Source organism: Triturus cristatus, chromosome 3_2, assembly GCF_964204655.1.
Source record: "Triturus cristatus chromosome 3_2, aTriCri1.1, whole genome shotgun sequence".
In the NCBI taxonomy this organism is placed as follows: Eukaryota; Metazoa; Chordata; class Amphibia; order Caudata; family Salamandridae; genus Triturus; species Triturus cristatus.
The window spans coordinates 394,875,386-394,893,861 of NC_140584.1; the positions used below are offsets into that span (position 1 = coordinate 394,875,386).

Sequence of the window (18,476 nt, forward strand, 5' to 3'; positions counted from 1 at the left end):
ATAGGTCACATGTACTATCGTCTTTAATCCAGACCTCTGTCTTTGGAAGGGGTACTCTCATTCAGGTCTTCGCTATTCGTCTTTTTGACAGATGTGGGGTGTCGCAGTCAGTCAGTCTCCTGACGGCTTAGTAATGTCTCTCACAGACCTCAGTAGCATTGCCATAGGTGACATTTGGATCAGAGTTTCAGTTTTTTTAGTTGTTGTGACTACTATGTCTTCCCAGCATCTTCTAATTTCAGGGCATTTCCTGGGCAACTGAAGAAGCCTGCAGGGGGGTAACTACACCTCCTACAAGTTGGGCTCACCCTCTGGTCCAACTAATGGTCAGACTCTGAGGTGTAGTACATCCAGTTCAAGATGTAGCAAGTGTTCATTTCTTTCTTTTAATCCATACAGGTTTCCACTGCTAACACCAGTATTGCCAGCCTTGGTTCTGTATTGTGCATTCTAGAACCCACTCCCATTTTCACCAGGCTGAACGGGCCGCTGTCGTACAATGTTCTGTAAACACATTATATAGTATATAGAGCCATCTTTTCAGAGATATGGTGCTTATCAGTTGTGTCACAGGGATTTAGATGGGAATGAGTTGAATTGTGTCTTCATTGCTTGAGGAAGTCTGTAGTGAACCATCCTGCTAATGTACTTCTACTTCTGTCCCCTTTACACTGCTCTATAGTTATAAATATAGTATTACTAAAGAGTTCTTCCATATATGCTTTGTGATGCTATCTGCCACAGACCTCAGTAATTTTTGCAATTGTCATAGCTGATGAGTTTAGTTCCATGAGTCCCACAGCCCTCCACATTGTCCAATGTGAACATCTCACTGTTTTCATGAGGAGTACTGGTTTGGACATTTTATGCACTAGTACCGTTTGTTCCATCTCGTGTCTTTGAGTCATGATATAGGGTAGTCGGCCCTTCTGATAGAACCAGTAAATTGCAAATTGAGAATTTGCTGCATATACATATATTTTCAGGTCTGGTAAAGCAAACCCTCCTCTGTCAAATGAATGTGTCGTCATTTCCTAGATGAGTCTGGGCTTGCCACTCCCAAGGAAGTCTAGATAATAGAAAACTCAGTCTGTCAAAAATGATTTATTTAAGGGGATATATGTATTAGTGAATAGGAATGGAAAGTTGGGCAACTCCAGCCTTTTAGAAAGTGCTATTCTGCCTGCTATAGAAAAAAGAAATGTTATCCAATCTTCAACGTAAGAACGTGTGTTCATTGCAGGTCCATAGGTGTAGCTGAGCACCACATCTCTGCCTCTGATTATATAAATGCAGTGGCGAGCAGTGGCAAACAAAGCAGGTAGGACAGCAGGTGAATATGTAACCCACTGACAGGCACTAATTAAACCTAGCAGTGCCCTTAGGGTCAAAGTCAAAACTTTCAATCATGGTCTGTTTTGAACCGTGTTTATAACGGGCCATGAATGAGAGCTCTGGAGTGGACTGAGGCAACTGCAAGTTTCTCACAATGCCTATCACTGCTCCTCTTTGTCTTGGCAGTCCATAGTTCCTCCAGCACAGGCAGCTAAATCCCAGAACCTCGTCCAACTCCCCTCCACCAATTCTGCCACTGCTATCATGCTGCTCAAGCAGAATAAGAGCAGCGCCAGGGTTGGCTGGAGTGCACTGGACCGAAGCTCCGTGAAGCACTGGGAGCCTGTGTATTCTCTCCACCCAGCTGTCTAAGACAGTTCGGGTTGGAGTGTTTAAAGTGCGCATGTCAGGCTGGCCATCACAAGACAGCCGACCAAAGTGACATGCACACCTTAAACTGAAGTGCACAGTATTCCTCCATGCTGCTGCCCCGCCCTCAGACTTGGCTGCTACCACCATGAAAATAATATGGTAATAATTCCGTTTTATTACCATTTTATTTTCTGTGTTTCCTGCTCTCCAGCGGAGGGCGACACTCCTCCGCCCTCATGGAGGCACTGCCACTGATAAATGCCTGGATATTTAATTGAATCTTCACGCCAGTGCAGTGGAAATGATATCCTTGGTTCTGTATTCAGTGGTATGAGGTGGAATATTTCAGATTTCCCCCAATGTATATGAACGCCAGAGAAAGTTCCAAAAAGGTGCCTCTCGATTGCTCGATAAATAACAGAATATAATCTGCATATAATACTAACAGTAGCCTCTCAGCTGGAAATATTAAGGCCTTCTCAGAGTGCACCTTCCTCAGCCAGCAGTCCAGTAGCTCGATGACCAGCCCAAACAGTGGAGGGAACAGCCCTGTATGGTGCATTTTCCTATCCTGAATAATTTCGACATCTATCTGTTTGGCTTTTGAGTCTGTGGATTGAAAATACACCAGTCTCACTAGATAGAGACCCAAACACATTCTGCACATTATCTCTTCCAGGAATGGCCGTTCCAGCTAATCAAGCCCCTTCTTAGCATCAAGGAACATCAGGCGGGCAACTAGAGCCAAATTTCGGGGGGGGGAAAGGGGGGGGCTGAAAAAGATTTCGGGGGTGGGCTAAGTCTTAGTGGTGAAAACACAACAAAAGCCTCATTAACGAGTAAATTGTATTTTAAAGACCTGTGAAGTACTCGGGTGCGGCTGCAATTAGACGGACGCCAGCCCGCGAGGCTGTCTCAGCCGGGCTGACACACATGACGGGGGGGAAGGCTGAAGCCCGGTGAGGCCAATGGGTGTTGCGCGCCTGAGGAACATCGACATTGCATCTATCTCTGGCCTAATGTTGTGTAAAAGAGCAAAACAGGTTCTGAGGCTGTGGAAGGTCGCTCTAACAGGTATAAATCCAGACTGTTCCGGAAGGACTAGTCTATCCATAAGTGGCAGCAATCTGATCGCAACCACACGAGCTAGAATTTTATCATGAAAATTTAATAAGGAGAAGGGATGGTAGGATTGAGATATTTTGTCATCCTTTCCTGGTTTTGATAATGCAGTCAACACTGTGACTCTTTCGGTAGGCAAAACAAAAAGTAGTTAACCGTGGGGACAAATCGAACCTGTGGTACTGACACACAATGAAATCATTATTTTTCACTGGGAATGTGAACGAATTAACCAAAGAATATTCTTTGCATGATTTATTAGGTGTGCCACAAATTACATCCATTAATAGATCTGGACAATTCATTCATTTTCCAGTCTATGTATAAAACATCTAGTAATCTAATGCAACAAAAATCACAATGCAAATAATAGTAAACACCTGCACTAATCGATGGAAAAACAAACGAAAAACATTTATCAACAAAATATAGACACTGTTCTGCAAACTCCTGCCATAAGCAGGGTTACACAGTGTCCATAGGTTCCGTGCCACTCCTTATTAAAGACATACTTGGCGTCTTTGCACACCTTTAAATCCATAATCCATCTGGAGGAAGTACCTAGATTAAGATGGGCTTTTGGGGGCTGGAAGAAATGGTGTCGGACAGCCAGCACCCCCTCTTGGAGCCAATGCAATTAGACTACGCTAAATGGTTCCACTTGTACTTCTATCTTTAGGCCGTTCTCAAGCAGTGAAGATGGTTACCTTACCTTGATTCACATATGTGTTGGGCATGCTCCCCCCTCAGAAAAAACCCTCTTGACCATCTGCCAGATAGACAAGGAGATTAAGACCTTCATTTGGGGCCCAGTGACATCCTGCCCACAGATCCTCAGTGGGATTGGGATTGTCCTCAGTGGAACATTAATGCCGGGTACTTGGCACGATTGGCGTACATGCACCTGTGGGTTAAAGATCCGCCGTGATGGGTCGTAGTTGAATGCAAACTATGAGAGGGCCTGCCGGGCCCATCTATCTTCCTGACCCCGCCATCGCTGAGACTCTGAACACTATGCAGAAGGTCATGCATGCCACCTGAATGTGAGCCCACAAACTCCTCTCGGTAGATGCATACCTCCACGACAAAGCCCCCCTCTGGAACAATACGGGTATCCACATATGAGGGACCATGCATGATTGGGGCCCCTGGTGCAGGGCTGGCATCCTAACCCTCATGAACCTGATCTTTGTGCCACACTCAAATCCTTTATGGCATCTTGTGATGAATTTAGACGGCCACATACCCAACAACGGTGATACATGCAACTGTGTCATTGCGTACTGAGCAGGCTGGGTCCCCAGCCCTGAACCATTGCCCGCTCTCCGGTACTCTTTTACCTTAATACCTGGGGCCAACTTCAGGGGCGCTATGTCCAGGGTCTATAACTTTCTGATGTTCCACCTCTACTCCCAACAGCAACTTTCTAGCCTCAAGGCGACCTGGGTCCTCACCTGCAGGTGAAATATGACGAGGAGGACTGGGCAGAACTCCTGGAACACCTGAACCGGGGAGTACGGGAGGCCCGGATGAAGCTCAGTCTTTTTAACGTCCTTCAAGGCTGGCACTGTACCTGGCACAGCTTTAGGCCATGGGGCTGCTCCCTTGCTCTGCCTGTTGGCAATGTGATCACATGCCCTGCAATATTGTTCATATCTTACTGGACTGTCCTGCTGATGAATACAAGCCCCAGCTAGGCCCGCAAGAGACAAGGGTTCGCTCTTCTGTAACGAAATCTATAAGGAAGTTGGCACGGAAACTGCAAAGTACAAAAACAACGTTTATTAACCCTTAAGGGTGGTCCTACAATCCACACAACACTCTTCAGTATTGCAAGGAGTAGCACAAAGAACTTGCATACACAGTCCCCTTTTATACACAGCGAAGGGGCTCATGAGTGGGTGGATACCACTAAGTTGAAGAACATTACCATTTAGGGTCATTCTCGATACCGAATCAATACATGGGCGGAGCTAACACACTCCTTGGGCCCGCGAAAACACATGGTCAAGCAAAGCTAATTATAACAGATGTGGTCAAGTCTGGGCATGCGCCAGACGGACAAGGGAGAGCTATTTATAACCTGTTGCTAGGCAGATTACAAGAGCAACTAACACAGAAGTCGGACTCTCCTCGTGGTGAACACATGGCAGCATGTCAATACAAAATGGAGTCCGGACTTCGGCCAACATAATGGGGAAAACACGATAAAAGGGAAACACTAATGTTTTCAGTAAATGCTTAATCACATTCTGCCTTAATTTACAACAGACGACCCTTTCAGCATTTACTGAAGACATCTGGCTTCCAAGAATAATCATCGTATATGTCAATTATCATCATTCCTTTAACCTCTTTAGCTAGACCCTTCTGGCGGGCAACATCGGCAATAGCTTTCTTATCTGGAATGCAGAATGAAATGCATACAGAACAGCACAATGGTCCACATTGAATACACATACAGAGAAAGAACAGAATTGCTATAATAATGCAGAGACCAGTTAAGACCTTCCATCCCCAGGCAGTAACCAATGCCCAGAACCATCCAGAAAAGGACCAAGTGCCGTTTTCCGTGTGGATTTCAGCTGGTATTTTATGCAGCTTATTAATGGCGTTATAAACGGATGGCGTATGATCAGGAATGAACACACAGCAGCTACTTCCAATAATTTTACAGGCTCCTCCTCGATCAGCTAGCATTACATCCAATACCATACGGTTCTGCAATGCAACAATTCTGGTAATCTGTAATTCTTCCGTAAGATTCCCAAGAGCAGCAGCAGTCTGATTAGTCACAGCTTCTACCACTCTTGTTAATCTTCGGATCTTCCTACTATTCAAAGCGGCTCCAACAAAGAAGAACAATCCTAAATTAAAATCAATATACTGTTGCAAACTGGTATCTGTTTGATCCACCTCGTCAATGGATAGAGTACGTTTATATCTATTTACAGTCACATTATTCAACAGTTTTAAATCCTTGTGATATGACGCGGGTGCTAAAAATACAGGAGGTAATAGGAATGATACATAGCATACCCCAGACCACCCAGCCGGCAAACAGTAATAACCTTTATTTCCACATACAAAGTAGGTATTATGGGATGCTAGGAAGGTGCTGTTATTTAACCCATCAATGTTTAACACAGTTATACAATCACTGACACCAACAGGGATAAAACCCACACTCTGGACACACAGGTCCGCTTGGGCTTGTGCTACTTGGATTACAAATTTATCCTTCCCCACAGTGTCTCTGGTGTTCGTGAAGATATAGGGGATGGATTCATTGTCCGGTCGGTATTCTTCCCATTCCCAAATTGTCCCATTCGCTTGTGGATATCCATTCTTGTCCTGATGACATTCTTTATTAAGTCTAAAAAGCAATCGTCCCACTGTCGGTTTTCGAGTGGCAAACAACAGAGTGTACCATGCTCTACAGGAGCCATTGTGAGAGAAAGGAAGTGGTATGAATGGCGTACCTCCTTTCTTCTGATGGGCTGGCATCATCCCACATATCCAACAGTTCGTAGCGTTTGTAGCAACGTGGGTGTGATGCAGCATCTGAATGAAAGTGTTATTCAAATAGGATTGCCGATGCTTCAACTCTTGGTATGGCAATGTGTAAAAATAGTGCTCCGCAGGCACTGGAGTCGTCAACACAAGCGTCTTTCGAGCAGGAGTTGCCTCCTCCACAAACCATGTGGTTATACCAACAATAGCTACTGTTAGCATGAACCCCAACGCACAAAGAATTTTCTTCTTCTCCATGTCAAAGGAAATAATACCCTGATATCTTCCTGAAACTAAAAGTCTGTCAGAACTCTTCCCCTTGGGCAGCGGTTGATTTCTTCACCAGCGGGCCAAGACGGGTGTCACTACACTAATGCAGGGCTGATCCCCCCCCCTTGCCTCATCGGCTCTCCGTTTCACTAACCCAAGGGCCGTTCTGACAGTATGTCCCGGTACTGGAAACCTCACTTCCTTGGTCGCAGATGATATCGCCTTCCTCCAGAAGTCGTATGGTCCGGAAAAAGCTCCTCAGTATCGTTTGGCTCTGCAGCACGGCCTGTTTCTGCTGCTAAAATGTCTCGTTGATCGATCAGCACGGCAGACTCCACCAATCCGGGCGGTACCTTTCGACAGTGCAAGATCCAATTCTTCCTGTTCGAGACTCGCACTGCCGTCCTCGTTGCAAGAAGAACTTGCTCAGGTCCGACCCATCTCGGCTCCAAACTGTTCGTTCTGTCGAAGACCTTCAGCATGACATGATCCCCAGGCAGGAGACCATGTCCTTCGCCGGTAGACCGATCAGGGAGCGCCTCTCGGACCTGTTGATGAATAGAAACCAAGTTATCCGTTAACTGTGCCAGATAATCACTCATCATCACACAAGGTACATCATACACAGCCTTAGGCCTTGGTGGACCCCAAATATTCATTGGGCGTCCAAATACAATCTCATAGGGTGTAAGGCCGGTTCGAGAGTGTGGCACCGAACTAATTGACAATAACGCCAGTGGCAAGGCGTCTGGCCAAGTCAAAGATGTTGAAGCTTGAATTTTGGCGATCTTAAGCTTCAGTGTACCATTATACTTCTCGACTAGTCCTGCAGACTGAGGGTGGAACACGGCGTGGAACTTCTGGGTGATGCCTAGGCCCTTCAAGACATACTTTATAACATCTGCTACAAAGTGAGGGCCATTATCACTCCACAGAAGTCTACAGACGCCGTATCGGGGGAAAAACTCTTTCAGCAATAGCTTCGCTGTAGTCATTGCAGTATTGTCTTTCGTAGGGTACGCCTCAACCCATTTACTGAAGGCGCAAACCACTACTAGAACATACTTCAAATTGTTACAGCGCTCAAGCTGGATGTAATCCATCTGCAGAACCTCAAAGGGTGCAGTGGGTGTCGCAAATCCTCCTGCTGGAGTTCGCGTACCTTTCCCTGGGTTATACTTCAGACAGATCATACAGGTCTGCACCACCCTCTTTGCTGTGCTAGCAATCTCTGGATGCTCCCAGACTTGGGTAAGCAATTTCACAATTGCGGAAGCTCCAACATGTGCTAGCCCATGTGCCATCTGGACCATAGGTTGTACAAAAGCCGTGGGTAACTTCCATCTATCCATCTGCTTATTTCTCCAGCAACCCTCGTCATCCAGTTCTCCTTCGCTAACCCATCGTTCCCGCTCTTTGTCAGAAGCGGTCTTTTGTATTTCTCGCACTTGCTCCTTCGCATCATGCCATCTCTCCACCTGTGACTTCACTACATACATGGCAGTAGTGCCGGGCTGCATCGCAGTCTCCCGTGCTACTCGATCCGCTAACGCATTCCCTTCTCCAACCTTATCAACCACTTTCCTATGGGCGCTACACTTAACAATGGCGATTTTCTTTGGGTATGTCAATGCAGTTAAAAGGTTGTGAACTAACTCCCCATGCATTATCTGTACCCCATGTGACGTTAGAAACCCTCTCTCCTTCCAGAGTAGGCCGAAATCGTGCGCTACTCCGAAGGCATAGCGGCTGTCTGTGTAAACATTCACACACAATCCTGTACTGAGCTCACACGCTCGTGTTAACGCTATCAGTTCCGCTGCTTGAGCTGATTTCTGTGGTATGCGTGCTGTCTCCACTATCGTCTGTAACGTGGTAATTGCATACGCTGCTGAAGTCGTACCATCTGGTAGCTTCAGGCATGATCCATCCACCCACAACTCTCCATCTACATCTGAAAAGGGCGTATCCTGGAGATCAATACGACCCTTTGTTTGTTCCTCAGTCACAAGAATACAATCATGCGCTTTCTGTGCCTCAGGCTGGGTCTCGGGGTATGGCAACAATGTGGCCGGGTTTAATGTCACGCACCTTTTTAACGTAATGTGAGGAGCTAAAAGCGTCAACTCATATCCCGTTAAACGGGCACTGGTCAAATGCTGCGTCTTTGTTTGATTAAGCAGGGCATCAACAGCGTGGGGAACTAACACCAACAGTTTATGGGACAATACAATTCCCTCACTTTGGCGTATTGACACAGCTGTCGCCGCAACCGAGCGAAAACACCCTGGTAATGCTCGGGCGACAGGATCAAGCACAGCCGAAAAGTATGCACAAGGGCGCTGCTTATCGCCGTGCATCTGCACTAAGACTGATAATGCACATCCATCTTTCTCATGCACATACAACGAAAAGGGTTTTGCATAATCAGGGGTCCCTAACACTGGTGCTGAACAAAGGGCCTGTCTTAATTGCTGAAAAGCAGCGTCACATTCATCTGACCAGGGGATCGGGATGGGCGTGTCTTTTGTCAAGAGCGCTAGTAATGGCTTAGCTATGTGTGAAAACCCCAATATCCACTGTCTACAAAAAGAAACAAGACCCAAAAATGCACGCACATCCTTCTGCGTGGATGGCCTTGGTGTGTCCAAAATTACTTGGATACGATCTGGTGTGAGTGCACGCCCCTCCTTAGACAAAAGGTGACCCAAATAAGTCACCTTTGGTCTACAGAATTGCAATTTCTTCCTAGAGACCTTATGATTGTGGGACGCTAAAAAAGAAAGTAAGGCTATCGTGCTTTTCTCACACAACTCCAGGGTGTCAGCCGCCAACAGGATGTCATCAACATATTGAATGAGGGCGACCCCCTCGAGTAAGGCAAAGGAATCCAACTGCCGCTTCAAAGCCTGACTATAAATACTAGGGCTTTCTGTATAGCCCTGGGGAATTCTACAAAAACGATAAGATCTATTGTTTAATGTGAACCCAAAAAGAAATCGGCTATCAGGGTGAATGGGAATAGAAAAGAAGGCATTTTTCAAATCAATCACTGAGAACACGGTCGCCGTAGGCGGGACCAAGGTAAGCAACGTCGTGATATCGGAAACCACCGGATACTGAGGTATCACGATCTTGTTCACCTCACCAAATCAATTATGAACCGATAAACCTTTGCATCCGTGTCCTTTTTCAGAATAGGGAGAATCGGACTGTTACAGATATTATAGGGAACTTCTTCCACTACCCCCACTGCGATCAAGTCTTGCACAATCTGTATGAGAGCCTCCTCGCCCTCCTGGGAAATACGATACTGTGGGAGGCGCGGTAGTACCGCCCCCTCCTGGACACTAATGTGGACCGGAGGAATCACCATTTGTCCGACATCTGTGTCCGATGTTGCCCATAAAGTTTGGGGGAGGGTAGCCAACAACGCATCCTCTGAGATCGTACACATCCGCCCAGATCGGGGGTAGTTGTCATTTAAAATCACCCTCACACCCTCAGGGGAACAGCAAATTGTAGCCCTAAAATGCTTTAACATATCAAGGCCCATAATGTTATCCGGTGTGTACGGAGCAAGCAGAAACGGACAAGGCGCAGAAAAACAATCAACTTTAAATGCAAGGGGCTGTGAAAGAGGGCTTCGGGAAAGTGTACCGTCAAACCCTACCGATGTAACTATTGAGCCGGATGGGGGAGCCCCCGGAACCAAGTACCTAGACAATGCACTACGTGTCGCTCCTGTATCCACTAGGAACTGATCAGTAGAACCTAAAACCTCAGCCGATACAGAAGGACCCGTCTGATCGACCGGCACCTCAACTGATTCGGACCCCCATCCTACGCATTCCTATGCATGCGGAGAATCGTGATATCCCAATCGATCGCTGTCCGATACATGATACTGGTGCTGGCGATCGAAAACATTTGAGCTATCTCGGTGCTGTCCGGCAGTATCGAAACGGACATTATCGTTGGAATTCCCTCTAAAGTTCGAGAAGCCCCCTCTACCTCTCGGCCCACCCGGAGTGTGCCCCTGACGCGAAGCACGCAACGCTGGGCAATCCCTGGCCCAATGGCCCAACTGCTTGCAATACGCACACTGGTTCCTATTCAAATCAGATCGGCCCGAAGGGGGACCATAAGATCCGCCCCTTCCTCTATTATTATTACCCCGGCGGGGCGGGCCATATACTTGTGCTAACATCACTTTGGTTTTAAGATCTTTCGATTTCTTCTCCTCCTGGCCCTTCGCCTCGTGCTCCTGACGCTCATAATACTGGGCAATGGTCAGAAGGGCCGTCGGTGTCGCGGAGGACCAAGAACTCTCACTCGCTTTTAACCGGGCCGCAACTGCCGGCAGCAGATTAGCCACATATTTGTCCGCGAAAAGGTGGCGGCCCGTGTCGTCAGTAAGCGACTGGCCACTAAAATCATGGAACGTTTCCTCAAAACGCGTAAAGAAGTCCGCGACTGACTCGTCAACTTTCTGTTTACATGCTGCTAACATATTCCAGTCAATCTTTTTAGGGGGGATAATCGTCTTCAACTTAGCCACAATAGCCGCAGGGAGATCTAAAATATTCTGGGGTGGTTTCTGTGCGGGCTTCCGTTCCCTATCCTCATCCTCAAGGTCAGACCACCGGGCCTTGAAGGCAACCGCATCATCTACCTTCCGGACAGAGCGCCACGTATCCGGCGGTAGGATAAGGCCAAAGAACAGGTCTATATCCGCCAAGGTCATAATGCAAGAATTCAAGGCCCCCTCGACTTCTTCGTAGAAGGCCGCTGGATTCTTGCGGGGGTCAGGCAGCGCATTCTTTAATGCCATAACATCGGCCCTATGCCATGGAGTATAAACCCAGTTATATACAAAATATCCCCTTGCATCGGCGGAGTTAACATCCGAGCTAGTCCCCGCTCCTTTAGGAGGAACATACAAAGGCGCCGCCTCTCGCATTGGTTTAGCATGCACTATGTCATCCTTATCTGACTGGGAGGCGGATGGGTGGCCCCCTGCTGCAGACGAATCCGACTGCTTCTCCTCCTCCGTTTGTTGACGTGCTTTCTCTCTAAGGGCCAGTACCTCGTCCCGCAAAGCGAACAGCCGCCGAGCCGCCTCAGAAGCCTTAGGGGGAGAAAAAACACCATTACGTAATGCTCCGGCATCCAAAGACACGTCGTCAGGCTCAAAGACACTAGAATATTTTCGGAAAGCTGCGATTACTTCTTCTGAAAAATGAGACAGAAAATACACCCTCTCTCTATCTTGCCACGACCCCCAAGCATGGAACAACTCATCCATAGACATCTTGCCCTTAAGTGCACGAAGGGAAAGTTTCCGGAGCTCAGCCATATGCTCGGCCGATAACATGGACCGTGTGTCGACCTTACCCGGAGCCGGGCCAGAATCTTGCGGCCGTGGAGCAGATGCGCCAACATAAGGGGGCGGAGAGCGATCTAGTAAATAAAAATCGTCATCAGGATTATTAAGGACAGGATAAAGCGGCTGACGAACAACATATTGACCCGAAACTTGTAGCCTACGCTCTTTCTCTTGTCTGTCCGTTTGCTCTTTATCCTCCCGACGCTTCGCTTCCTGCGCTCGCACATGATCATTCTTTCGCTGCTCCTTATCAAACAGCGCTTTCTCACGTTTCTCTCGCTCACGCACTTCCTTCACCCATAATCGCACACACTCAAACATATCCTGACGAGCACGTCGCTTACACATACACTGTTCCACATACTCAATCTTACGTATATCAAACGATCCATACAAAGGCCATCGCAACTCAGGATCCTTCCTAGTATATTTCCTCCATAACGTGCTGTACATTATGGAAGAAAGACCATGCTTCACGTACATATCCCTATTAGGAGTCCCCTCTGGGGGAGCTGGAGCAGATTCCTCGAGGTTCAACCGGTTCCCAAGACAGCAGCACCACTTACGAAGTGCGCTAAAAGCAGGCATGCTAGGAATAATGCAAAATATGCAGTATTATCAAGAAAAATGGCACTTAATCGTTGCGCCGTTCAAAGTTTACACAGCTCCGGAGAAATTTCTCCACATTACCTGCCTATATGTGTTGCAACGCATATATTTTCACAAAGACAAATTCAAAATATGACTAGTCACCATCAATCAAACTCAAATAGCCAGACCAGGCTTCAAAACTCGGAGCAAGTACCGTACAACGGTTCTTACCAATCAAGAGTCCAGGTTCCAACTGCCAAGCTCCACAATCGCCCAAACGGCTCTCACGGCAGGACCGACAGAAGAGGTCTCAGTCGATGACCGGCGCCACCCAGATGGTCAGCTCGGAAGGGAAGGAAGAAAAACCTCGGGATGCCAAGGCTAAGACGCCGCTGGCAGTGATCACGTCCCTGGCCAAACTCCTCACCTTCGTCGCGACCAGTCCTTCGAGCATCCGAGTCGCCGATGAGCCCCACGTGACGGGCGCCAATTGATGAATACAAGCCCCAGCTAGGCCCGCAAGAGACAAGGGTTCGCTCTTCTGTAACGAAATCTATAAGGAAGTTGGCACGGAAACTGCAAAGTACAAAAACAACGTTTATTAACCCTTAAGGGTGGTCCTACAATCCACACAACACTCTTCAGTATTGCAAGGAGTAGCACAAAGAACTTGCATACACAGTCCCCTTTTATACACAGCGAAGGGGCTCATGAGTGGGTGGATACCACTAAGTTGAAGAACATTACCATTTAGGGTCATTCTCGATACCGAATCAATACATGGGCGGAGCTAACACACTCCTTGGGCCCGCGAAAACACATGGTCAAGCAAAGCTAATTATAACAGATGTGGTCAAGTCTGGGCATGCGCCAGACGGACAAGGGAGAGCTATTTATAACCTGTTGCTAGGCAGATTACAAGAGCAACTAACACAGAAGTCGGACTCTCCTCGTGGTGAACACATGGCAGCATGTCAATACAAAATGGAGTCCGGACTTCGGCCAACATAATGGGGAAAACACGATAAAAGGGAAACACTAATGTTTTCAGTAAATGCTTAATCACATTCTGCCTTAATTTACAACACTGCAATCTCTCCCTTCTGGACAACAGAGGGGTTTACAATCCGGGAATCTATGGACCTGCCCTCACCAATCCTGAGCCCTCTAATTCTCCTCTATGACCTTGTGGACCTCTCCCATTTTCCCCATCATGCCAGCTGCTTACTCACCACTGTCCTCACAGCCACCAAGATCTGTTTACTGCTGCACTGGCACTCCCCGCAGATGCCGTCACATGAGAAGTGGCTTACAGCCATGTATAAGACTGCATCCTACGAAAAAGTAATTTACAACTTAATGGACAGGGTGGATATCTTTCTTCTCACTTGTTCATCTTTTCTACAGCATGACCTCCCCCCAACATGCCCTGATTCTTGGTTACTCTTGATTCCTCATTGCTGCCACCCGGTGCCCTTCACACCCTCAGTCTGTCATTCCGTTCATCCCCCGCACTCTCTTCTGTACCCGGGCTTTACCTGACCAGCCCACTTTTTCCTTTTTCTTTTCCCTTTTCTCCCCTTCTTCCCTTCTTCACTTTTCTCTTCCTCTCTCTGTACATGCCTCTCCCCCATTCCCTTATTGTTTTTCGTATACCAGTATTGTTTTATATCAATGCATGTACCACAATCCTCATCTGTAACTCCCTTTGGGTTCGAGACAGACTTACATTTCACTGTGTATACTGATGTTTTTCAAACCTTTATTTATGCCAATAAAAATAATTGCAAAAAAAAAAAAAGAAGGTCTGTTGGGTACAGTGATCTGAATATTTTACTCCTCATGAACAAGAAAGTCTGTATTAGTTGGACATTGTTGTACTCCTCCGAAGTTGAAGTCAACATGTTTTGGCCACCCTAATTTATGGCCTTCTCAGGACAAAGGAAGACAAGCAAACAAACACTTTCTTATAGCAATGCCACAGTCAATCTTGGAAGATGAATCAATTGGTTGTAAAATTATTCCTCATAGATGTGTATATGTAAATAGAAAAAAATATATCATAGTTTGTATGATGTGATTTCTGTTAGGTATTCATTGGCATGGCTTCCTTTGTCCTGAGAAGGCCGTATGTTAGACCTGTCAGCCTTAGGGTGGACTGCCCCCCAAATGTTTGCCTTCCTCTGCCATTTTTGCTGATCTTGTTTTTGCTGACTTTAGGACTCAGTGCACTTTACCACTGCTAACCAGTGCTAAAGTGTGTGCGCACACTCCTTAAAACACAGTAATATTGGCTTCTCTTCAATTGGCATGTTTAATTTACTTGTAAGTCCCTGGTAAGGTGGCACTGCATATGCTCAGGGCCTGTAAATTAAATGCTACTAGCGGGCCTGCAGCACTGACTGTGCTGCCCACTGAAGTAGACTTTTAAAACATATCTCAGGTTTGCCACTGCAGCTTGTGTGTGCAGTTTCTAACTGTCATGCTGTCCTGGCAAAATAAACCTTTTGCCAAGTCCAAACCTTCCCTTTTTATATACATAAGTCACCCCTATTTTAGGCACTGGATGGCCCAGAGGGTTTCACATGTTCTGGTAGTGTATTTCGCGGCTGCAAGGCCTACCTCTCCCTTAGACTAACATTGGAGTTACCGTCGAACTTATAATAAGCTGTAATTTCCAAATGAGACCAGGTACAATTTTGAAAATGCCACTTTTAGAAAGTTGGCATTTTCCTGCCTTTGTCATTGGGGGCGCTATTACGAGTCTGGCGGTCCACAGACCGCCAGACTCATGGGGGCGCTACAGTGGCGGTCTCCTGACTGCTCTATTACGATTAAGGTGGTCAGACCGCAATTGCCGCGCTGCAGCCACCATGGAACTGACATTCCCTCGAGGTGTTGCAGTGGTCAAGAGGCCACAATATGCTTGCCAGGACAACGGCAGCCACCAGGGAACCGCCATTCCCTAGCAGTGTTATGGCTGTCAGGAGGCGTAATATGCTTGGCAGGACAGCCGAGGTCCCACAAAGCATATTACAAGTTTCCTCACTGCCGGCGGAGTCATGGAGGTTCCTACTCCATGAACACCGTGGCAGAGATGGAATAAAGGGGCCCTGCAGGGCCCCCTATGCCTCCTTCACATGTGGATGCATGCTGGGGGGCACGACATGTGCCACCCTGTATGCATGCACCCTAGTTCCTCCATGGCATGGACAGTGGTTTAGCTGGTCCTTGCAGGATAGCATCTTGTTTCATTCCAATCCAAACACTACGAACACACACCATCACAGGTGACATTTACATTTACTAGTGACAGCATTGGCAAGTAAGTAAAGGGCTGTTGCGACATGAAAGCTATAATACACTTGCAATTTATCTTCCCTCTTGAAATGCATTTATTCATTCAAAATGTGCATTAGTCCTAAAATGTCATACTTCTTTGTATAGTGACCTGGTCCTAAAAGACCATAACTCTTCAGTATGTAGATGTCAAATTATAATTCTGCTTTATTAACTGGGTGGCATCCAGATTTATGCAATTACATGAAATTTGAGATATGATTTTTTTCATTTATGACTAACATGAAAATGCTCAGTATTTACAGTAAAAGTTTTATGCAAAAACGCACCCGAATATTTTCTAGAAAATAAGAGAAAAACTAATAAGGATGTTTTGTTTATTTTCTTGAAAAAATAGACACAAACTCCAGTTGCATAATCTCTCTCCCTTAAAACCTACATTTCCAAACGTTTTTCTATTTTTTAAATTTGAAAACGTCATCATATTTGTGTTTTTTTCTTTCAATTTAATAATTTGTGAAGAACCAAAGCCCTTTTAAATTACACATCTCTTCTCTTTAGCTTCCAGAGTGAAGTTACGATGGAATTGTAGAGTGATCCTTATGCCAAAGTATCAATCCTTCCCACTTCTTGTAGTAGGTCTGGCCTAGGGTTTTGGACTTTGTTGAATGAAGTTTTCACATGACTTCCGTGTGTTATATCTCTTTTATTGATTATTGACAAAGACCTTACTTTTCAATAGGAAAGGAAGAAACAACATCTGCGGCGTGAGATGAATTAGTTAACAAGGGATCAGTTCTCTTTGTAAATTCTGCAAGATAATCTGCATAGTAATCTAAAATGACCACTCATTAACGAATTTTCTTTCTTCTGCAGGAGGGATCTTCGAATTTTTGGAAGGATCCAGTGGACAACTTGTTAGTGCTGAGGAGCACGCCTTTCGATTTGCTGCCAACATAATCAACAGAAACAGAACATTACTACCAAACACAACATTGACATACGACATTCAAAGAATAAACCTTTACGACAGCTTTGAAGCCAACAGAAAAGGTGGGTGCAGGATTTGCTACATTTTATTCTCCACTGAAAATGTATGTGTGACAACAGTTAGGTAGAGATACACACTGAAACAAAGCGGTCTTCTTCAGAACCCCAAACGCAGTGCTGGGACTTACGCTGTTAGCATTTGTGTTACTATATGTTGGATCAAACCCATAACTGGATGTGCTCTTTTTGTGAACCTATTTCTTTTAGGTCCAAATCTGAGTTGTAGCTGGTCAATGTATTCAACGTTTTAACATGGTTTCAAGTCTATTAAGTCTATTTGACCTCGCACATGGATACAAATTCTAGTAAAGTCTCACACATAAAGTACTCAAGTAAACACTCTTCATATATATCATAAACAATTTGGACACAATTTGAATGGCACAATGCATCTAACTTCGAAATGAATGCACCCAGAATAAACGAGACCCTTTGCGGCAGGAGTTGAGGGATACATAAGAAAAAGAGGTAGGAGTCGCTAACAGAATTTGCCAACAAAACACATTCCCAATGTAAAAATTCCCACCATGTTTGTTCCTAACAATCTGGACAAGAGGTTTATGGCCAGCTTCGCACTAAGGGGCCCATGACCTGGGAAAAAGAACACCATTTTCTTTGCCTCTCTCATGCGACCAGCTTCCACTATGCTCTCTGCACTTAATAAAAAATATGATGATAAGTAATATATCAATAATAATGATCATGAGCATGGTAATCATTACACCAGCATAGCACTCTAATCCCATTGGAATATATAAGACCTCTATAGACAACTTAGCTTCATTGTTCCGCTGTATGCATTTAATTAAAAACAGAGTCAGCTCTGCTCTGATGCTTAACCGTAGCCTACAGCCTACATACAGATTTCTGGCACAGGTGAACTGTTCCATTGCTGCAACTAATTGCTGATTTCTCAGGTGGATGCAGGACTTTATTTTGAAAAATGCTCAATATTACGGCTTCTAGATTCACTGAATTCACAACGAAGCATTTAAAAGTGCAAGTTCAATTAGTCAGAGCGGCCACTCAGCCATTCATCAATCCAAGTGACTACAGAGCAATTGGGGCCCGGGGTCCCAAATAATGATCTTAAATATGGGAAGCGTTTCAGTAATCTTTGAGTACTTAGGAACTAAGTACTTAGATAGAGGAAGCTTTGTTTTAATACTGCAGAATTAGCAAGAAGCAACAATGATCAAAAGGGTCAGGTTGCCACCATTCACATCAGAGATCAAGAAATTGATATGCGGAGTCCCACAGAGATTGTACTTCAGCCCCAACCTTTTCAACATATACATGACACCCCTAGCTAACATCATCCGATCACAAGACATCCCCATCATCTCCTATTCCAAAAACACCCAACTCATCCTTTCCCTGAGGGACAAAACAACCACCACCGGAACCAACTTCACCAACTGCATGACCATGGAAGCAGACTGGATGTGAACCAACTGCCTGTAGCTCAACCGACAAGATGGAAGTACCAGTCTTCGGCAACAGGAATTTCCCATGGGACTCCACCTGGTGGCCG

General features: G+C 45.9%; 1 protein-coding gene across 1 annotated transcript in view; it reads left to right on the top strand.

Moving 5' to 3' along the window:
- The window catches only part of GRIK3 (glutamate ionotropic receptor kainate type subunit 3), a 1,116,666-nt gene that overhangs the window by 501,147 nt on the left and 597,043 nt on the right, over window positions 1–18,476 (top strand). Inside the window, exon 2 of the mRNA XM_085647918.1 lies at window positions 16,769–16,945. Coding sequence (XP_085504044.1) covers window positions 16,769–16,945 — 177 coding nt within the window. The remainder of the gene's footprint in view (window positions 1–16,768; window positions 16,946–18,476) is intronic.